Below are 22830 nucleotides of genomic sequence, written 5' to 3' on the forward strand. Positions count from 1 at the left end.
CACAACTTCAGGCCATTTCCTCTTGTCCTGTCACTTGTTTCTTGGGAGAAGAGACCAACCCCCACCTGGCTCCAGCCTCCTCTCAGGGAGCTGTAGAGGTCTCCCCTCAGCCTCCTTTTCTCCAGGCTGACTCCCAGTTCCCTCAACTGCTTCATCGTCCTCTGGACAGTTATAGCTTGGGGTCACTCTGCAGGCCAGGTCCTACAGGCCATAAAGAGAGGCCTTGAGCACAAGTCGTACAAGGAGAGGCTGAGGGAGCTGGGGTTGTTCAGCCTGGAGAAGAGGAGGCTCAGGGGAGACCTTACTGCTCTCTACAACTACCTGAAGGGAGGTTGTAGCCAGGTGGGGGTTGGTCTCTTCTCCCAGGCAACCAGCACCAGAACAAGAGGACAGAGTCTCAAACTGCACCAGGGGAAGTTTAGGCTCAAGGTGAGAAGAAAGTTCTTCACAGAGAGTTGTTAGCCATTGGAATGTGCTGCCCAGGGAGGTGGTGGAGTCACTGTCCCTGGAGGTGTTCAAGAGGGGACTGGATGTGGCACGTGGTGCCATGGGTTAGTAGTCATGAGGTTTGTGGTGACAGGTTGGACTTGATAATCTCTCAAATCTTTTCCAACCCTATTGATTCTATGATTTTACCCTCCTTTTCCCTGCCGTGACCGTACCCGAAAGGCAGCAGCACGGCGCAGAGGCAGACCTCTGGCTGTGCTGCGCTCTCCCAGCCCGCTCTGAGAGGCTGCAGCGCTCTATCCATCCCTGTGCCCTATTCCCAGCCCAGTGTGCGGTTCCACGCTCGTTTAATGGGGTTAGCGGGTGCAAAACGTTTGCTACCGAGCTCTCCCTTCCTTCACCAACAACTCAACCCAGCTGGAGGCTCCCCTACAGAAACAAAATCGCCACCGCTCTATGAGGACAGCGCCCGCTGCTACGCAGCCCACCCCTCACTGGCGCCGCTGCAGCCACTAACGGTCGCCAGCGCGACGATACAGCTACAGGACAGAGTAAACCACCGCTGAAAAGGAGAGAGGGGTGCCGCAGGAGAGTACACCCCTTCCACCTCCCTAAAAAAGGCTCCACCATTTCCGGTTTGCGCTGTTTCCCCTTTCTGGCCCTGAATGGCACCGTCCAAGATGGCAGTGATGTCACAGGTCCTCTCCACCAATGGGAGCGCGGCGGCTTCGCTCAAATCATTCTGACTGCGATGGCGGGCTCGGTGACTGCGCGCGCGGAGGTTGGTACCGCAGCCCTCCGCGGTCTCTGAGGGAAAGGACCCAGACGAACCGAACGCTGTCGGGGACCGGCTCGGCCCTCACTGGGGCGGGGCGATACCGCCGGTGAGAGGCCTGACTGGGCCGACGCGACACCGCTGTGAGGGGTCGAGCCGTGGGGAGACCGCCATGTAAAGCCGGGCGGGGCCGAGCTGAGCCCAGTCCGCCATGAGGGGCCTAACCAGGCTGGGGCGGGAATGTTGTGAAGGGCCAGGTAGAGCCGAGGACAGATCACCGAGAGAGGCCGAACCGCCTCTGGTAGAGACTGGTACCATGAGGGGCCGAGCCGCGGCCGATCTGTGCGGAGACACGATCGTGACGCCCGCCCGCCGGCCGGGAGAGCTGCCCTTCCGCTCGGTGCCCTTCAGCTGCATCCCCGAGGGGACGCTGACGCCGCTGAAGGAGCTCCTGAGGTCTCACGGTACCGCCAGGATCTGTCCAGCTAGCGGGAGAGAGCCGTCGGGCCCTGCGGGAAGCCGCCCCGGAGGGCCGGAGCCTGACACTGCTCTCCAGTCCGCGGCGCTGGCAGGGAGCACGACCTGCAAGGAGCTGCTGGGTGTCAGCAAGGTCCTGGACAGGCTGCTCCCCAGCCCTCAGCGCTGCCTGAAGCGACGGGCGAGTGAACGACCTGCCAGCGACAACCATCTCAACGTCTTCCAGCGGATGAAAACCAATGCCTCGCAGAAGCAGCAGGACCCCGGGCGGCCGACGAGAGAGGAACCACCGAGGAGCTGCAGCACCGACTTTATCCTGACCCCCATGCCAAAGCCGGTGGAGCAGGGAAGAAGGCTTGAGAAAACGGTCACGGCAGAAGACCAGGAGAGAGCAGCCAAGGGGCCTGCTGAGCGCGTCCAGCCAACAGAAGGTTTGTTCATGGCTTCTCTAAAACAGATGTTTTGCCCTAGACCCTGAGTTTGATGTGGCTTTTGCTTGTGGCTCTTCCTGGCTCTATGAAAAGCAGAGCGAGGTGTCTATACTGGTACCAGTACTACCTTTCCCTGTATGGTTAGGAGTTTTTCATAGAATGGTTTGGAAGGGATCTTTAAAGGACTGCAACCCCTCTTTAGTCAGCAGGGATATCTGCAACTGAATCGGGTTGCTCAGAGCCCCAGTGTGACCTGGAATGGTTCCAGGGATGCGGCATCTCCCATGTCTCTGGGCAAACTGGGGCAGGATCTCATTACCCTCAGTGTCAAATGCTTCTTTATGATATGTTTAAATAATTTGTTCTGAAGTCACTCTACATACACAAAGGAGTACTGGAGGCCAAGAAGAGAGTTGCTGTGTCTTGTCCTTGTCATCTTCAGTGCTGGGTCCAGCTCTGGAGCCCTCTACACAGCAGAGACATGGACCTGTTGGAACAGGACCAGAGGTGGCCACAGTAATGAGAGGAGGGCTGGAAGCCTTCTGCTGTGAGGACAGACTGAAAGAGTTGGAGTTGATCATCCTGGAGAAGAGAAGGCTCCAGCGAGACCTTCCAGGTGCTGATCAGAAAGCTGAGGACAGACTTTTGAACAGGAGCTGTTGTAACAGGACAAAGGGTGATAGTTTGAGACTGGAGAGAAGGGGGAAATGTTTGACAGTGAGGGTGGTGAGATCCTGTTCCAGATTGCCCAGAGAGATGGGAGATGCCCCATCTCTGAAACCATTGTTTGGGGCTCTGACCAACCTGCTGTAGTTGTAGGTGTCCCTGCTGACTGCAGGGGGGTTGGAGTTGGTGACCTTTATATGTTGCTTCTAACCCAAACCTGACACACACCTGGAGGTGTTTCTCAGGTGCAGCTGAGGCTACAGACCACCTAACCCCTGATAAAAAGAGAAAGCTCTTGTTGCTCACCCATCTTGGCAAAGAAAACATTGTTCTTCCCCAAATTCCAAGATTATCTGTGTTCTTTTCCAGATTTAAATGGCTCTCTGTTTCCTGATAAGCGACCCATGAGAGCTCTAGCCAAAGACCCTCTTATCTTAGAGTCCCCTCAGAAGTTCTTCCTGCGTGTCAAGAAAAAATTGCAGCAGCAGCAGCAGCAGCAAAAAGGTACCTCTTGGTTTTGCTCCTAAGAAGACCTCCAAAGCTTCCTTGGCTTCAGGATGTCTGTTTTGCTTGTAAACTCTTTGGAGATCATTATTCTCTTTCTCTGCATCCTGCATACAATGAAAATCTGCAGGTCTGCCTTTTCAAACCTGGAGGTGGCCTTTAGACTTGGTTTAAACATGGTGTAGGGGTGTGGGCTGCTGACCTTGAAGCTTGAGGTTGTCAGTCTGTTAGAGTGCATTCTAACAATGAAAGCCACCTTTCTCCAGGCATCCTGATTCCTTCTCTAGAGAGATTCTAAAGCCACCTGGCCATTGTCTTCCTGGGCAAGCTGCTGTGGGTGCATTAACAGTGGGGTTGGACTGGATGATCTCCAGAGGACCCTTCCAACCTCCACCCTGTTGGCATTCTGATGTGCTTGAGTCCTCTGTGTAACACCTCACTATTTCAATGTGAAATTTAGTGGGGAAAATCCTGAATCTCACTTGCTGAGTCTTTTTTGTTCCTTGGCTTTTAATACAGGCTTTTAATACGATTTTTGAAAGAAAATGTTTGCTCCTGCAATATCATCTATCTTTGGTTTTTCTTCTCCCTCTATTCTTTCTTGATGGTGACCCCGTGTGAGCTTCTTGTCCTGTAGTCTACATTTGGAAATGCAGATGAAGAACACAGAATCATAGAACTGTTGTTGTTGGAAAAGAGCTGTAAGATCATCCAGTCCACCCATTCTCTACCTCTGCCAAGGCTGGTGCTAAACCATCTTCCTCGGCACCGCACCCCCATGGATGGGGATTCAGCCACCTCCCTGGGTAGCCTGTTCCAGTTTTTGACAACCCTTTCAGTGAAGAAATTGTTCCTCATGTTCATTCTAGAGCTCCCCTGGGGCAAGCTGAGGCCATTTCTTCTCATCCTGTCAGTTGGTCTCTTCTCCCAGTGAACAACCCTACCTGGCTCCGACCTCCTTTCAGGGAGCTGTAGAGAGCCAGGTCTCCCCTCAGCATCCTTTTCTGCAGGCTGAACAACCTCAGGTCCCTCAGCTGCTCCTCACCAGACCTGTTCTCCAGGTCCTTCACTACCAGCTTCATTGCTGCATTTTGGAAATGCTGCAGTACCTCAATGTTTTTCTTTTAGTGAGTGCCATCACAATGCATTCCAGAGTCTTGGGAGGTAACTTTCTGAATGTAATCCTTGTTACTTCTGAAAATCACTCATCTCTTTTATTCCTTTTATTTTTCTTGGGCAGATCCTTCAAACCCAATCAAGCAGAACCTTCCTACTTCCACCCTTACAGAAAAGTCATCAGTGAAGACTCTGCTGGCTGAGGAGCTGAGGAATGACCCTGCAGAGAGCGTGGCTACTGATATGGATGATCATGATATGTTTGTTGTGGAACCCATGGATGCTGATGATGAATCCTCTGATGACACAGCTGTTGTTTCTGGCAATATAACCTCTGGTCCTTTCAAAAATGGGGATCAGCTGGGAGAAAAGTGGCAAAACAGAGAAGCCAAACAAACTGAACCTCATCAAGACAGAAGAGAGTTGCAGCCAGATAATGAGGAACCTGCTCAAGAAGTAGACAAGATCTCAGAGGCAAAAGCCAGAAAGTGCTTTTGTAGTATCATGCTGGCTTCTCCCAATGTCCACATTCCCAGGAAGCAAAAGGAGAGAGAAGAGTTTAATGTCCCATCAAATAAACCTCCTACAGATCAAGCTGCTGGCAAAGCAGAGAAAGAGGTGGGAGAACTTAATTCTTCAGGGCAGCTGCTGCATTGCTGTGGGCTGGTTTCAGATCATTGTGGAGAGTTAGTTTTTTCTTGTCAAGAACAATGAGCACTGGGAGGAGAATGAACTGGGATTTTAGATCTTGCTGGTAAACATCTGGGGAAGAGCAGCCTGAGAGCTAAAGGACCTGTTGGGGGAAAGACGATGGGGCCAGAGTCTTGTCAGTGGCTCCCAGTGACAGGACAAGGGACAATGGGCACAAAATGGTATCCAGGAGGGTATAAAGATGGGGAGAAACTTACTTGGTGTGAGGGTGCTGAACCTCTGGAGCAGGCTGCCCAGAGAGGTGGTGGAGACTCCAGGATGTTGTGATCCTGGGCAAGCTGCTGTGGGTGCCCCTGCTTTAGCAGGAGGGTTGGACTGGATGATGTCCAGTGTTCCCTTCCAACTCCCACCATCCTGGGATTCTGGAATTTTGAAACCTGCTGCATTCCTCAGTGATTCCCCTCCTAAGCTGGTGGAACCACACTTTGCCATGTGTCAGTTACCTTTGGTCCCTGGCAAAATCCATGGGTTTGCAGTCCTCTTTTAGTTCAGCAAGTTGTTTCACAGAATCCCAGAAACCTTCAGGTTGGAAAAGACCCTCAGGATCACCAAGTCCAACCCATATCCATACTGTAAAAAGTTCACCCTTAAACCATATCACCTAGCACCACAGGCAAGTGACCTTTAAACACATCCAGGGTTGGTGACTCCGCCACATCCCTGGGCAGCACATTCCAATGCCTGACCACTCTTTCCCTGAAAAATGTTTCCTAATGGCCAGTCTACACCTACCCAGTCACAGCTTGAGGCCTTTCCCTCTTGTTCTATCACTAATACCTGGGAGAAGAGACCAGCGCCAGCCTCTCTACAATGTCCTTTCAGCTAGTTGTAGACAGCAATGAGGTCTCCCCTCAGCCTTCTCTTTTTCAAACCTTCAGCCCCAGCTCCTTCAGTTGCTTCATAAGATTTATTCTTCAGGCCCTTTACCAGCTTCATTGCCCTCCTCTGCATTCAATCCATTCTCCTTCACACTTAAGTACATTTGATACTAAAAAGTGGGACCAGATAGCTCTTAGTGTTAAAGACTTGTGCCTGAGCAGAAGATGCTGGAAGAGATCATAGAATGGTGGGGGTTGGAAGTGACTTCCAGAGATCATCCCATCCAACTAGCTTTCCAGGGTCAAAACACCCATGTGGCTTTAGAATCTCTCTAGAGACGGAGGCTTCACAGTCTTTCTGGGTGGCCTGCTCCAGGGCTCCAGCACCTTCACAACCAAATAAGTTTCTTCTCCTGTTCAGATGGAACCTTCTGTGTTTCAGTTTGTGCCCGTTGCTCCTTGTCCTGTCCCATTGAAAAGAGCCTGGCCTCTTGACACCCACCATTCAGATATTTGTAAACATTGCTCAGATCCCCTTTCAGGCTGCTCTTCTCCATGCTCAACAGTCTCAGGTCTCTCAGGCTTTCCTCTTCACAGAGATGCTCCAGGCCCCTCAGCATCTTCCCAGCTTTCACTGGACCCTATCCATCAGTTCCCTGTCTCTTCAACTGGGAAGCCTAGAACTGGATCCAGGACTTCAGATGTGGCCTCACTAGGGCTGAATAGAGGGGAGGAGAACCTCCCTTGACCTGCTGGCCACACTATTCTGCACAGAGTACATTACTGATCACTAGAGATCTGAACAGGTGCTGGCTATAGGTGTCAGGTACCTTTCCTTTTGTGAGGAGCTTTTTAGATGTGCTTGAGTTCCAAGACAATACCTCTGTTTCAGATCTAAAAGCCAACATCAAATGTCTCAAAATGTCTCTAATTCCTGGCAGTTTTGTAGTTTAGAGTCCAGCTTGAAGATGCCTCAACACGGATGTGTGGAATGGTTGGTTTTAGTTTCTCTGATGCCTAAACACCTTGAGTTGCACAGGAATTCATGTCCATCTTCCTCACACCTTTCATACCTTCAGTCTCAGCTAAAAATGAATTGTTTTTTTCCTTTGAGCAGAAAACTATCTGCCTCACCAGCTGGAGAATTAAAGTGATGGATGGCAACTCTGCAGTCTTTCTGGAAGGAAAACGCAAGTAAGGAGAAATTTTCTGATTTCAGTGGGGTGAGAAAGATGGTGGTGGGATTTCAGTTTCTGAGATGGAAAGGCTATGCCATCTTCATCTGCAGTTTTGAGTTGTGTCTTCTGGGAACATCTTGGTAACTTCTGGAAGCAGCTTCTCACGCTTTTGCTGCTTATTTTGCTTCCCCAGCTGAGGACGCAGGTCCCTTGGCTGCAGCCCTACCCTTGGGACACTGCTTACAGCTCTTGCCATGCTTTCTAAAGGTCTCTGTCTCCTGGCTTAGCCCACTGAGCCTCTCTGCTCCAAAGGCGGTAGCACAGCACAGCTGGGGCATGTGGGGATGAGGAACTGCATGGCTGGAGGCTGAGGCTTGAGGAGAAGAAGGATCCATGTTAGCCCATGGCTTAGGTTGCCCATGACTTAGGTTGAGTTGCACCTTCAAGGAAGGCATTCTTGGTAAGTACAAAGTGATGTTAGAGTTTAAACTTCTCAAGGAAGAGGTGGATTCCATCAGGTGTGCAGGAGCTGGAGTTTCTATACACAGGAGAGTACCAGTTAAAGAGCTTGAGTTCCAGCCCTGAGCTGATGAAAGAGGAATAGACACACGTTTGTCTAGTAGATCCCTGACAGTTGTGCCACGATGGACCTTCTACATCATTTCTGGTTTGTGGCAGCTTGAAGTGCAGACCGTCCTCAGCCATATCTTCCTGCCATAGTATCTGAGGTGGCACCATTACTCCTACAGCTACGTGGTGAACCATGGCAGCATCTGATCCGCCTGAAAACTGACTCTGAGGGGCTCTTGGTGATGTTTATGGTCAGGTCATGTTCACATTGCTGCAAGATCAAGAAAACACGGGTCAGATTTAACTTGCAGTGAAGTGGTTTGGGGAGCCTGTGGGAAATGGACCCTTGGAGAGGAGTAATCATAGGATGTTAGGGGTTGTAAGGGACCTTTGAAGATCATCAAGTCCAGCCCTCCTGCCAGAGCAGGGCCATAGAATCTAGCACAGGTCGCACAGGAACACATCCAGATGGGTCTTGAAAGTCTCCAGAGAAGGAGACTCCACAATCCCTCTGGGGAGCCTGTTCCAGTGCTTTGTGACCCTCACAGTGAAGAAGTTCCTCCTCATGTTGAAGTGGAACCTCCTGTGCTGTAGTTGATATCCACTGCCCCATGTCCTATCACAGGGTGCAATGAAGAAGAGCCTCTTGACACTCAGCCCTCAGATATTTGTTAACATTTATTAAATCCCCTCTCAATTGTCTCTTCTCCAGGCTAAAAAGCCCCAGGGCTCTCAGCCTCTCCTCGTAGGGCAGTGCTCCAGACCCTTAATCATCCTGGTAGCCCACCATTGGATTCTATCCAGCAGCTCCTTGTCCCTCTTGAACTGGAGAGCCCAAAACTGGATGCAGTATTCCAGGCAAGGTCTCACCAAGGCAGACTAGAGGGGGAGGAGAATCTCCCTTGATCTGCTGGACATACTCCTAATCTACTCTTCCTGTAGTTAGTAACCACCTAATGTAGTTACTTGTCTAGTGGACACCTCTCAACTAAGAGAAGCCCCCACCACCTCTGCCCACCTTTCAGGGAATACTAACATTTGAGTTTTACCTTGCTTTTCTGAAACCAGTGTGTTGTTTGTCTTCATGCTCTCTCAGAGATAAGAAAGATCAGCTTTGGCACAGTAACGCCGTGATGGAACGCATCGCCTCCAACCAAGTGAGAACCTCTTCCGGCAGTGTCTACGTGCTGCAGGGAAGGATTGATGTGGCCTCCATGAGAAAAGAAGGTAAGAAGGTTCTTAATGGTTCTTAAACACCTGAGGAGTGTGGCCAGCAGGTCGAGGGAGGTTCTCCTCTGCTTTTGCTCTGCCCTTCTGAGGCCAAAGCTGCAGTGCTGGGCCCAGTGCTGGGATCCTCAGCTCAAGAGAGACAGGAAACTACAGGAAAGAGTCCAGTGGAGCCTCCAAAGATGCTGAGGGGCCTGGAGCATCTCTGTGAGGAGGAAAAGCTGAGAGACCTGGGGCTGTTGAGCCTGGAGAAGAGTAGCCACAAAGAGGATATTCACAATGTTCAGCAAGAGCTAAAGGACTTGTTGGGGACAGAGGATGGGGCCAGACTCTTCTCAGTGGCAGGACAAGGGGCAATGGGAACAAACTGGAACTCAGGAGGTTCCACCTGGACAGGAGGAGAAATGTGTTTGTTGTGAGGGTGCTGGAGCCCTGGAGCAGGCTGCCCAGAGAGGTTGTGAAGTCTCCCTCTGGAGAGATTCCAAACCCACCTGGACATTGTGATCCTGGCCAAGCTGCTGTGGGTGCCCCTGCTTTATCAGGGATGTTAGACTGGATGATCCCGGAGTTCCCTTCCAACCTCCACCATGCGGGGATTCTGGGGTGTTCAAGCTGTTAAGTGCTAGTGAGTATGAAGCTGACCCTTGAACAGAATCACTTGCCAAGCCATCCAAACCATATTCTTCAGTTTTTACCCTGAGAGATAAGTTTTAAATCCCGTATCAGCACATACTCTCATGTGAGGGTTGGACTAGATGGTCTTCAAAGATCCCTTCTAAACTAAACTGTGATGTCATTGTGTGATCTATGGAAATAATGAGGTTGGAAGAGACTTTAATATCATGAACTCCAACTGTCTGCTTAGAGCTCACAAACCCACCACTACTGCTAAAACAGTACCTAACAGTAACTCAAACTTGTAACCACACCTGTTGCCCTGCCACCACAGTCATCATTTTCCTCTTCTCAAGACTGAAGTTCCCCATTTCATGTGTATTCTGTAGCTCTTCTCTTGTGCTTTCTGGCCAGCATTTTCCATCCACAGTACCATCAGACTACAGCTATCCTCACCAGTACGCATTATTTTCTCCAAAGTTGGAATGAGATGGGGTTGGAACTAGATGATCTTTAAGGTCCCTTCCAACCCAAACCATTCTATGAATATATGAAGTTTAGGAATCTCCCTGAGAGCCCACAACATGATGGGATTCATTTTATTCCTCATTTTCCATTTAAACCCACTGAGGTTCTTCCTTATTATGTAACCACTTGATCTCTGTTAGGAAAACCTCCCTCAACCTGCTGGCTGCACTCTTCTTCATGCACCCCAGGAGACCATTTGCCTTTTTGGCCACAGGAGCCCATTGCTGGCTCATGGGGACCTTGATGTCCACCAGCACTCCCAGGTCCTTGTCCCAGCAGGTCACCCTTAGCCTCTACTGGTGCAGGGGGTTGTTGCTCCCCAGGGGCAGGACTGGTCCTTTAGGGTGGGGAAAGTTGTCTGTCTGTAGTGTTTCAAGATGTGGTGGGCTTCAAAGATACTCAGCACCCCACCATGCTTCAGGCTGTGATTTCTGCTTTGTGCTGAGAAGTGTTGATGTTAACCCCACTGCTGTTCCCAACAGGCTTTCCCTACCAATTCATCAAAAGATTCAGGTTTGGCTTTTCCAAGAATTGGAAGAAATATGTTGAGGAGTTCCTTGAGGAAAGGAGGAGGTAACTGCTCTGCAGATTCTGTTTCATTGCAACATCTTGTAATTACTGATTAAGATTTTGCTGTTTAAGTATGTTAGAGAAGTAGAAAAGATTGTAGATGTCTGCATAAAGAGAATGTTCCAGGTCCATACTGCTCAGTTCTTCAGGAGGATCTCTTAAGCTTTCTCTTATTCCTCTCTTTATCTAGCATGATAGTGACCATACACAAAGGGCTTTGATTTGGTGTTTCATGTGGTGTCTATGTGGGTTCAGCTGCACTATGCTAGTGAGCTTTGGCCAAGGTGAGAAGAAGGCCTTGAGCTTACCTTGGGTTTTTTGCTGTTAAAATCTACATTGTTAGGAAAGAACAAAAGCAAACCACTGATGAGAATGAAGATGCTGACCCATTGACCATGGACATGCTGAACACTGGAGGAGGCACAGCAAGCAATGGGAAAAGACCTGATCTCAGAAACACCACCTATGAAGTACTGCCAAAGGTTGATGAGAACACTTGTGAGTATTTCATTATCCTATCCTTCAGAAAAAAAGAAAAAGTGGCTTTTTTCCTCCTGTTGGTCTTAGTTTGAACTCACATCAAGTCCTTGAGCAGCTTGATGGCATCTTAATGGTTTTCACACAGTGAAGGCAGCTGGGGCTGGAGAGAATTGATCGTGGGACAATTCATTCTGTTTGCTTTGTTACCAAAGGAATTAGTTGCTCCTGGATTTGTTAGGAAGGAGTAGAGATACAGAACTACTGGAGAGAGTCCAGGGGAGGCTCTAAAGATGCTGAAAGTCCTGGAGCATCTCTGTGAGGAGGAAAGGCTGAGAGACCTGGGGCTGTTGAGCCTGGAGAGGAGCAGCCACGAAGGGGATCTGATCAATGCTCAGCAGGAGCTGAAGGGCATGTAAGGGGGCAAGCTGATGGGGCCAGGCTCTTGTCAGCAGTGCCCAGTGACAGGACAAGGGGCAACAGACACAAACTGGAGCTCAGGAGGTTCCACTTGAAGATGAGGAGAAACTTGTTTGCTGTGAAGGTGCTGGAGCCCTGGAGCAGGCTGGAGAGAGGTTGTGGAGTCTCCTCTGGAGAGATTCCAAACCCAGTCATTGTGATCCTGGGCAAATTACTGTGGGTGCTTCTGCCTTAGCAGGGAGGTTGGACTGGATGATCTCCAGAGGTTTCTTCCAACCCCCCACCATGCTGTATTACTCTGTAAAAGCTTTTGGCTTTAACTTTGAATTTTTAATATCTTACTGTAAACTCCAAACTTCATTATGCTGTTAGATAAAGGTTTGATCAGATTCCTCCCTCCAGAGAGGTGTTTAAGGCCAGGTTGGGTGAAGCCTTGAGCACCTGGTCTAGTGGGAGGTGTCCCTGCCTGTGGCAGGGAGGTTGGAACTCGATGATCTTTAAGATCCCTTCCAACTTAAACTATTCCATGATTACTTCCCAATGTGACAAAAGCTGTTTGGTTTTGGTTTTTTTTCCCCTCTCATTTCATAGTATCAGTCAGGGTTGGAAGGGACCACAAGGATCATCTAGTTCCAACCCCCCTGCCATGGGCAGAGACACCCCACACTAGATCAGGCTGCCCAGAGCCTCGTCCAGCCTGGGCTTAAACACCTCCAGGGATGGGGCCTCAACCACCTCCCTGGACAACCCATTCCAGGGCTTCACCACTCTCATGGGGAAGAACCTCCTCCTCACATCCAGCCTGAATCTCCCCACCTCCAGCTTCATTCCATTCCCCCTAGTCCTATCACTACCTGAGATCCTGAGAAGTCCCTCCCCAGCCTTCTTGTAGGCCCCCTTCAGATACTGGAAGGCCACAAGTAGGTCTCCTCGGAGCCTTCTCTTCTCCAGACTGAACAGCTCATTTGTTAAAGGCTCTCCACTGTGACAACTTCTCTTCATTATTCTATTGCCCTGTCTGACTCTTACTGTGCTTAGAAGTTTATATATCCTGTAGAAAGCTGTAAACTGTAGAACGTTTGGGTCATACTAAGGTGTGGGCTTTCATTTCTAACTGATTGCTTTTCAAAGAAGAAAATCAAACTTGGTGGCGCGGTCTACATTTTCCACGTGGTCAGTGCAAAGGAGCTGCTTGGTGAAGTCTGCCCAGGGGAATTTTCACTACAGCATTTTGGACTATTTGGGTTTTGTTTGTTTTCTTTCCTCACAGATACACCCCCAAAACAGAGTCGGGTAGGGACTGACTCAGACAAGGTTTACACCCGTAGCGGTCGTCTTGTGAAGCCACCCCTCAACTTCTGGTGTGGGCAAAGGCAGTTTGTGGATAGGGATCTGAATGTTACCTTAGAAGAAGGTGGAACAGATTATCTGAGCCTGGTAAGGGTCTTCTAGTTATGGCTACTTCTGTCTGTCGTAAAGCTACTTCAATTCAAAGGGAGCCTGGCTCTGTTGCTTCAGGTTTAGGCATGTGTATGGCTGCTCCTTGAAAGGAGGTTAGAACCAGGTGGGGGTTGGTCTCTTTTTCCCAAGGAGCAAGGGACAGGACAAGATGAAATGGCCTCAAGTTGCAGCAGGGCAGGTTTAAAGTTGGATATAAGAAGAAAATTCTTCCTTGAAAGGTTTCTCAAAGATTGGCCCAGGCTACCCAGGGAAGTGGCTGAATCCCTATGCCTGGAAGTGTTTCAAAGCTGCAGAGATAAGATGCTGAGGGAGATGGTTTAGCACCAGCCTGGGTAGTTAAGAGAACGGTTGGACTTGATGATCTTAAAGGTATTTTCCAACCCAAACCCATTCCATTCTATGATTCCATAACCACCTGTGCTCATCACAGGGTGTTTAGCAGGCACTGATGACAGTGTAAGTGACTCAGAATCTCTCAGTCCTGCATGTTTGGCTTTTTCAGGGCTGCTGTCCTTAGGTCTGGTGTCTAATCCCTATTGGTTGAGCTGAAATTGTTTTGTTTTGAAGCTGTCAAGTACTGAAAAAATTCAAAGAAAGACCAGTTCTGTCTCTACGGAGAGAAAACGAAAGAAAGTCACAAAGACAGTGGAAGAAACACCAAAAATCCAAAGCAAAGGTAAAAAAAAAACAGTTGTGGGTTTGGTTTTCTTTCCTTTTCTTTTAGAAATACTGATCAGAATCAGTGGCCTTATGAGGTGGGGGCAGGAACAGCATGGTGATCTTTTAATGGTTGATTGGTTTGTCTTCTCTAAGAGCAGCATTAACTCCATGTTGACAGCTCCAAATGTAAACTCTGTGCAAATGCCACTTTCACGTGCATAAAGGGAACACTTTCTTTCTGGACATTGGAATGGAAAGGATTATGGGGTTTTTGAGGTTTCTCCTCCTGTCTCTTTGGCCACAGAGCTGTTGGATCTCACTGGAGAGAGGCTGAAAGAGGGTGGAGTTCAGCACTCTAGGGAGCTGTGGTCTGGCTTTGCTTCCCAAGATGTAGGAATTAAAATAAATGCAGGGTGCTCTTGTGGCCAAGAAGGCCAGTGGTCTCCTGGGGGGTGTGAAAAAGAGTGTGGCCAGCAGATCAAGGGAGTATTCCCTCCCCCTCTACATTGTCCCAGTGAGGTCACATCTGGAGTTCTGAGTTCAGGGCTCCATAGTTCAAGAGAGACAGGCAGCTACTGGAAAGAGTCCAGTGGAGGCACCAGAGCTGCTGATGGGCCTAGAACATTTCTGTCAGCAGCCTGAGAGGGGATCTTCTCACTGCTCAGCAAGAGCTAAAGGACCTGTGGGGGGTGCCAGAGGATGGGGCCAGACTCCTGTCAGTGGTGTTCAGGGACAGGCAAGGGGCAATGGGCACAAACTGGAACCCAGGAGGTTCCACCTGAACAGGAGGAGAAACTTGTTAGGTGTGAGGGTACTGGAGCCATGGGGCAGGCTGCCCAGAGGGTTGAACTGGATGATCTCCAGAGGTCCCTTCCACCCCCTACCCTGCTTGGAATCTCTAAATGCTTATGTAGGAAAAGTATTTTAATACTTGGAATGCAAAGTGGGGAATATCAGAGCTCTGACAACAACATAAAATATGCAGCAGAAGATTCTCTGTGATGTTCCACTCCATGATGTGATGTTCTCCAACATATCCTCTTTCAGGGAAGAGCAATGAGACAGGAGTGAGTTCCAGGGGAGATCTCAAGCCCAGTGGAAGCAAGAAGGCCAGGCGCTTCGTTTCAGATGAGGAGGAGAGTGAGCAGGCAGGTTTTGCCACGAGAAGCAAAGCCCAGCTTTCTGCTAGGCTGAACTCCTCCAGTGCTGAAGCACTCAGCAGACAGAAGAGCCGAGCCCCACGAGTGAGGAAGGAGAAGAGAGAAGCAGGCCGGGGAGAGCAGACTGTCCATCAGCACAGGTACAAGTCCTGCTTGAGATCCAGCAAACAGCTTCAAGACCAACTGTTAAGAGCTGTATCATCAAGTACAGGTGAGGAAGAAGAATCTAGTGAAGATGTCACCCTGTCTGTCAAAAGGAGGAATGAACCTGTGTTCAATAAAAAGACTTCAACCTTTGAACTCTCCTCTCACTATAGAGGTTCATGGGATAACAATAAGAAGATATGTGGTGAGCAGGGGACAGTGAAGCAGTCTGCTGCCTCCCATCACATGGTGTTGAGGCAAAGTGAGCCTGGATCCACTGATGGTGGTGATTCCCTTGGAGAAAAAAAAACTTCTGATGAGTCCTCTTCTTTCCTCGGGCCAGAGAAGGAAACAAAGGGAAGAAGAAGGTTCAACCATCTGAGCTATTTGGAGTCTGACAGTGAGGCCGAAACTGGCACAGAAGAGCTTCAGGTGAAAGGGAAGAGCTCAAAAGTTCCTGATAAAATAAAAGCTTCTCGAGTTTCTAACCCTGCCAAGTCTTCAGCAGCCAAATCAAGAGAACAGGAGAGGGAGAAGGTGCAGCCATCCCTGGAACTCTTTCAGAGGGCAGCCGATGAGTGGTCTGAAAAGGAGCTACAGAAGCTTTACAGGCAAGTGGCTGTTCTGTTTCCCTCTAACGTGGGGAGGCAGAATATTCTCAGAGCTTAGGTTTCCCAGATTCAGGCACTGATGCTATTTTAAAGGAATCCTTTCTGTTTAAACTCCCTCTTAAAGAATTCATGTTAACAAAGTAAAAAATGGTGAAACAAAGGAGATACTTGGGAGTTATCTGAAGTAATTGCAGGCCACAGCTGCCACCATTCTATGCAGCTATGAAAGACAGTGACACCTCAAGCAACTTCTTTGTGGATGTACTATTCTAGTGATAAACATCCTCTGAGTAAACTAGAAAACCACAAGTAGGTCAGGATAGGGTGAACTACTAGTCTTTAGGGTACAAGTGTTGCTCTTCATGATTTAGTGGGGCAGAGGCAGCATTTTCTCTCCCCTGATGGAATAAACACAATGTGCTTACAGCTTTGAGTGCATTAAAGGGGAGATCTGCAAGATGGTTTGATTAGTGCATTAATTAATACTTAAAAGATTTAATATATTAAGTAATAAAATGAGCATGTTTGGGTTTGTTTCTCTTAGATTAGAAGCCTGAAAAGACATGAGGTGATCCTGCTTTAGCAGTGAGTTGGAGTAAGTGGCCTTTAGAGTCCCTTCCAACCCAAACCATTTTATGAATCTCCAGAGATCCCTTCCAACTTCCATCACGCTGGGACTGGGTGAGCTCATGTCTCAGGGGTGAGGGGACCTGCTGCAGATGAATTTATCTTGTATCTGGATATGGACAAGGTATCAGAGACAATGGTAGAATGGTTTGGGTTGGAGAGGACCTTCAAGATCATCTTGTTCTAACCACCATGGGCAGGAACACCTTCCAGGTTAAAGGCCTCATCCAACCTGGCCTTGAACACCTCCGGTGGGGGGCATCCACAACCTTCCTGGACAACCTCTTCCCTGTGTCTTCACCACTTTCACTGTAATGAATTTCCTCCTAATGTGCAGTCTAAATCTGCCCTTTTCCAGCTTATCTGTCCTCTTTGAGCTTATCCCAGAGTGTTCCAGCTGGAACAAGATTCTCTACAACCAAGGCATAGTGTTCTTCCCAGGACAGCCAGCAGGTTTCTGGAAGTTTGACCCAGTGAGGTTCTCCAGCATGACATATCATAGAGAAATTCCTTGCAGTGAGGGTGGTGAGACACTGGAACAGGTGGCCCAGGGAGATTGTGGATGGCCCCCTCCCTGGAAGTGTTCAAGGCAATGAGGCCTTTAGCAGCCTGGTGTAGCGGAAGATGTCGCTGCCCGTGGCAAGGGGTTGGAACTAAATGATCTTTAAGGTCCCTTTCAAACCAAACCATTCTGTGATTCTATGGCACGAGCTGTGGCTTTGTTCTCTTGGCAGGGCTGTGGCATCCTTTCCCAAGCACAAAAGTGGCTTCTGGCTGGAGGTGGCCATGGCGGTGGGCTCACGCTCAGCTGAGGAATGCCATCATAAGTACATGGACGAGCAAGAGGCAAAAGGTTCCAAGTTCCACACCAAGAAGAGCAACACTTCAGCAAAATCAGCAGAGAAGGGTACTGAGACCGTGCTCTGGGGGTGTTGCAGACTTCAAACCATTTCTGGTTCAGGATTTATTGGGCAGTGAGAGAGGGGGACAAAAGCACACATTGGGGGAGGGTCAGGGTTTGGTGGAGCATCTCATGAAGGACTAAAGTACAAGAGGAAAAAGAATGTTTCTAGAGTTTTCTAGTTTGGGGCACGATGTGGAAGATTTAACCTGGCCTTACCAACTGAGGGCAAATAGTCACAGACTGGATTGGGCTAGGTTGGGAAGAAATGTAAAGGTTATCTAGTGTGACCGTTTGAGGCTGTCCCCTTAAGACATCTAGGCAGTCATCAGGGACATCTGCAACCAGAGCAGGTTGCTCAGACCCCCAAACAAGCTGACCTGCAATGGTTCCAGGGATGAGGCATCTACCACTTCCCTGGTTTGTATCCAACCTGACTTGGACACTTGAAAAATGGCTGTGACCTATGGAACCATCATATACCAGCTGCTGTCTGGCACCTGCAGTGGCTGTGTGAAGTCTGCAGGAAGCTTCTGATGAATATGGGGACAGACTTTTGAGCAGGATCTGTTGTGACAGGAAGAAAAGGGTTGATGATCTGAACTAAGAGAGGGAGATGCAGACAGAAGAGAAAGGAGAAATGTTTGACACTAAGGGTGGTGAGAGCCTGGCCCAGGACATCCAGAGAGGTGGAAGTTGCCCCATCTGAAGACATTGCAGGTCAGGTTGTTTGGGGCTCTGAGCAACCTGCTCCAGTTGCAGATGTCCCTGCTGACTGCAGGGGAGTTGGACTGGGTGACCTTTAAGGTCCCTTCCAACCCAAACCAGTTTGATTCTGTAGTAAGATGTAGCAGAGAGGTTTTATTTCAAGCCATCAGTTGTCTCAGAACTCAGAGGATCACAAGGAAGCTGTGAGATATTCTCAAGGAGGAGGGACTGGGCTCTGTCAGTGGCATTGAGTAGTTGGTGAGTTGTCAAACCATGTCCCTGCTGCCTTAGAACAAGGGATGTTTTAATTCCTGTAGATAAGAAGGAGCCAGTCATAAGTGCCAAAGTGGGAACCTTCAAGAGGAAGCAGCAGATGAGGGACTTCTTGGACCATTTGCCAAAGGACAACCATGATGACGTTTTCACTGCCACACCCTTTCAGAACAGAAGAGTGAAGGTAAATCTGAACCTTTCCAGTTTTCCTCTCTTCAAAGTGAGCAGACCTGTGTATAGCCATGCTCAGCTCCTTCTCCTGATTGCTGATGGCTGACTTTGACCCTGTAGCTTTAATCAGAAATTCTTTTGGGGCTGTGTAGTAGCCAAAAAAGTCCAGAAAATGTTTGCCATCCATGGAAGGAGCAGCAAGAGCAAGATGGAAGCCTCACTTAGCTGCTGTGTGGAGACCTTCCTACATACGTGCTGTGCATCTGCCTAAGGAACATGGTGGAGTCAAGGCAGGGAATGGAGTGAGGTCTACAGAGAGTCTGGGTCTCCTCCATGTGGGAACAAGGGATACAGCAGTGGTTCACAAGAGTCTGTTTCCCACTGCCACCTCCTGACAGACCCATGAGAAGTCTCAGCAGATGTGTTAAGAGGGTGGGTCTGATGTGCCTTTGCAGTTGCCAACGTTGCGTGAAAGTCGAGATGACGATGATGAGGTCTTTGCACTTAAGGACAACCCCATCACACCTTCCTCAGCCATCTTCCCTATGGTGAAAACCCCACAGTGTGAGCACATCAGCCCTGGCATGCTGGCACCCATCAACAGGTAGGAATTCATTCCAGTGTCCTCTGCTCACCTTTTCCTTTGGATTTTCTGCAAGGTTGTCTTTTGTGTTCTAAGCAGCATCACTTCTGGAACTGGGACAGCAGGTCACTTCCATATTTAGTGTGTGCAGTCCTGGAGGGACTTGTTTAGGAAAAGCCCTTTCCTTTGGCAGTGTGAGCAATCAACTGACCAGAGGCCACAAAACCAGTGTCCATCTCCTGTCCAGTGTCCTTCTCCTCTTGGAGAAGGTAGTGGTTTGAGCTTCAGCCTCAGCAAAGTTTTCTCTGCTGGTTTTGAGTCTTAACCTCCTAGCTCAGTTTCTTCAACTTGTCTGAAACTGGAATGGAAACATTTTATCTGAAGGACAAGAAATGAGCTTCCTCTGAGAAATGGTGGAGCTTTGCCTGGTAACCATGTCCTCTGGTTAACCCCTCCCACAGTTGCTGTCCCCTTGAGGTGACCAGCAGATGCTTTTGATGGCCATGCCCAGGTCCTTCTCACCTTAGTGTTCCCTAGTGCCTCTACCTGTGTGCAGCAGGCAGCAGGGTGGTGACACTAAGGTGCTGGGTTCCCTCTACAGGAACGACTATGACAGGCATGTCTTCAGGATGCAGAAGCAGACACAGAGCAGCAGGGGCACCTGGGACAACATCAAGAAGAAGTCGGTAATGCTGCATCCCCTCAGCGCTGCCCAGATCCACCTCGATCAGCCCAACCTCTGCTGCTTAGGCAGAGAAATCCTGGGACTGCAGACCAGGAGCCACCCCCTATCTCCTCCCAGCCTGATGGGTTTTGGGTCTACACTTGGTGGCCAGAGAAGGGCAAGAAAGGGTCTGGAGAACAGGTCTAGCATTGGGCATAAGGAACAATTTATTCATGGAAAGGTTTGTCAAGGCCTGGCCACCAAGGCAGTGGAGGAGTCCCCATCCATGGGAGGGTTTCAAAACTGTGTAGAACCATGGCATTACGATTCGCTGGGTTGGAAGGGACCTTTAAAGATCATCTAGTCCAAACACCTGCAGTCAGCAGGGACATCTGCACCTAGATCAGGTTGCTCAGTGTCCCATTAAGCCTGACATTGAATGTCCCCAGGGATGGGGCCTCTTCCCACCTCCCTGGGCAGCACATTCAAGTGCTCCACCACCCTCACAGTGATGAACTTCTTCCTAATGTCCAATCTAAACCTACCTTGCTCTAGTTTCAAACCATTGTCCCTTGTCCAAGTGCTACCAGACCTTGGAAACAGCCCCTGCCCAGCTTTCTTGAAGAGTCCCATTCAGATACTGAAAAGTCATGGAGATGTGGTGCTGAGGGACATGCTGTACTGGTGACCTGGCAGTGCTGGGTTAATGGTTGGACTCAATGGTCTTAAAGATCTCTCCCAACCAAAACAATTCTGTGGTTTTTCTGCCCCTGGGATCTCAGCTTTTCATGGAAAAGCCAGAAGACTCAGCCCCTAGGAATGCATCTCTAAACTTAGGGGTTCTGTAATACCACGTGACAATGACCTGTTCCTCTCTAACAGAAGAACATAGCAGGCACTTCATGTCTCTGAAGGTCACAAAACTCAGTAGCATCTGACAACCCAGAAGAAACCCAGTGCTTGTAATCCTGATGATAAATAGCTCTTCTCTAAGTAGTACCTCCTCTAAGAAACCAGAATCATAGAGTCACTTAGGTTTGGAGAGACCTCTAAGATCATCCAGTCCAACGCTTAACCCAGCACTGCCAGGTCACCACTAAACCATGTTCCTCAGCACCACACCTACACAACTTTGGAAACTCTTCAGAGATGGACACTCCACCACTGCTCTGGGCAGCCTGGGACAGGCCTTGACAACCCTTCTGGGGAAGAAATTGTTCCTCCTGTCCAACCTCAACCTCTCCTCCAACTTGAGGCCATTTCCTCTTGCCCTATTGCTGGTTGCTTTAACACAAGTACAGGCTTTTTTGGGCAACCTGAGGCTATTTCATCTTGTCCACTAAGGTTTTTGTGGCAATGCAGCACAGGGCCTGGGCAGCTCAACTCCAGTGCAGGACCCAGCCGATTCCAATTTCCCTAGCTTCTCTGTACTGGTGCAGGTGTCTAAGACGACCCTCTCTGTTCTCTCCCTCAGGCTGCAGCAGTTCTGGACACGCCAACTTCACGTAAAACTAAGTTCAGCTATACTCAAAGTAAGTTCTCTTTGGCACTCCTCATTCATTTTAGCTTCCTTCACTTCCTTTTATAGAATCATAGAATGGTTTGGGTTGGAAGGGACCTTGAAGTTCATCTAGTTCCAACCCCCCTGCCATAGGTAGGAACACCTCCCACTAGACCAGGTCGCTTGAGGCCTTGTTGAACCTTGCCTTGAATATCACCATGGAGGTGTTGGATGTTGGAGATCTGCAGGCTATTTCTCCTGAGCCTCTTGGCTTTTTGCACCTCCTCTAGGTGCTTTCCAAACCCACCACACACTAATAACCCCCCCCATTTTTCTCCTTGCAGAGGTGGCCCCAACTGCTGACGTGGAGAACCTCTTTGTGATAGAGGCAGCAGCCTCCTCAGAGGAGGAGCAGGGTGATGACTACTTTTCTCTCTGAACTCTGTGGATTTTAGTAGCTCAACACTTCAGCACCTTTCTTCTGCAGCCAAGGGGTTGGGGGTGGTTGTGGACCTCCTGGCCTGTGCTGATTTTGTGTATTAACACCACTCAGTGTGCTGCCTGTCCTGCCACCTCTGCCCCTTCCTGTCAGTACCAAGTGGCACTTCCTTTGCTCAGCTTCCTCCTTCCTCTTTCTCTCATTGTCCCGAGGGATGGAGAAGTGAACAATGAGACAAGTACAGGACAAGTTTGGCTTCAATTTCAGCTAAAAGATCTCCTGGAGTTGTGGCTATAAAATAAATAGGTAATAGTATAGCCTCTGCTGAAGGGCTCTGTTCTTACATTAAGGAAATGTGGGGAAAAAAATGTTGCTTTTGGGTCACCTGTACTCTTTGCAGTGGAGAAAGTGTGCACAAGCTCTCCATCCCTCCTCTCTCTCTTCTCAGCTGGGCCTGCAACTTTTCTGTCTTCTTTTTTTTTCAATAAAGATAAATCCCAGAATCCCAGCATGGTGTAGGGGTTGGAGGGGACCCCTGGAGATCATCCAGTCCAATCTCCCTCCTAAAGGAGGGGAACCCCCAGCAGCTTGCCCAGGATCACAATGGCCCAAGTGGGTTTGGAATCTTTCCAGACAACACTCCACAGCCTCTCTGGGCAGCCTGCTCCAGGGCTCCCGCACACTCACGCCAAACAAATTTCTCCTTGTCTTCAGATGGAACCTCCTGCACTCCAAGTTGTGCCCCTTGTTTTATCCCTTGGCACCACTGACAAGGGTCTGCCCCCCTCCTCTTGTTCACCATGCTTCAGCTCTTGCTGAGCATTGAGAAGATCCCCTGTGTGAGTACTCTTTAGGCTAAACAGTCCCAGGTCTCTCAGCCTTTCCTCCTCCCAGAGATGCTGCAGGCCCCTCAATATCTTTGTAGCCTCCCCTGGCATCTCTAGTAGTTCCCTGTCTCTCTTGAATGGGAGAGCCCAGAAGTAGACCCAGGACTCCAGATGTGGCCTCACTGGGCCTGAATAAAGGAGGAGAACCTGCCTTGAGGTGCTGGACACACTGTTTGTGTACCCCAGGAGACCATTGGCCTTTTTAGCCATGAGGGCACAGTGCTGACTCCTGGGGAACTTCCTGTACTGGTGCAGGGGTTGTTCTTCCCCAGGGGCAGGACCCTACATTTGCCCTTATCTAGCTTCATGAGGTTCCTCTCCCCCAGCCCTCCAGCTTGGCCAGGTCACAGTGAATGCCAGAGCCTGATAGGTGTCAGCCACTCCTCCCAGTCTGATATCAGCAAGCTGGCTGAAGGTTCACCCTGTCCCTCAGGTTGCTGAAGAGGTTGAATGTCTGCCATCAGCCTGCTGCTGGTCCATGTTGGTCCCTCACTCAGGCCTCACTGAGGC

The 22830-nt window shown here is 49.4% G+C and overlaps 1 protein-coding gene across 1 annotated transcript; it reads left to right on the forward strand.

Annotated features, from left to right (window-relative positions):
- Positions 1-1233: 1233 nt before the first annotated feature.
- On the forward strand, positions 1234-22461 carry LOC137455731 (mis18-binding protein 1-like). The gene is made up of 16 exons (XM_068166799.1): positions 1234-2130; positions 3166-3300; positions 4541-5034; positions 7063-7139; positions 8790-8920; positions 10546-10636; positions 10977-11131; positions 12801-12967; positions 13559-13667; positions 14699-15566; positions 16928-17100; positions 18120-18259; positions 18702-18850; positions 19431-19515; positions 20968-21025; positions 21339-22461. Exons 1-16 carry the CDS (start codon positions 1434-1436, stop codon positions 21431-21433), a joined length of 3624 nt encoding a protein of 1207 aa, XP_068022900.1. The 5' UTR covers positions 1234-1433; the 3' UTR covers positions 21434-22461.
- The last annotated feature ends 369 nt before the right edge of the window (positions 22462-22830 follow it).

This window comes from Melanerpes formicivorus, unplaced genomic scaffold, assembly GCF_026170545.1.
Source record: "Melanerpes formicivorus ecotype bairdi unplaced genomic scaffold, bMelFor1.0.p_v2 SCAF_107, whole genome shotgun sequence".
NCBI classification, from domain to species: Eukaryota; Metazoa; Chordata; class Aves; order Piciformes; family Picidae; genus Melanerpes; species Melanerpes formicivorus.

Bases quoted from the DNA above. Each gene is read 5' to 3' on its own strand.
- LOC137455731 (XM_068166799.1), top strand. From the start codon at position 1,434: ATGAGGGGCCTAACCAGGCTGGGGCGGGAATGTTGTGAAGGGCCAGGT. The intron at 17,101-18,119 runs GTACTGAGACCG...TAATTCCTGTAG, and splicing joins AGCAAAATCAGCAGAGAAGG to ATAAGAAGGAGCCAGTCATA. The intron at 19,516-20,967 runs GTAATGCTGCAT...TCTCTCCCTCAG, and splicing joins ACAACATCAAGAAGAAGTCG to GCTGCAGCAGTTCTGGACAC.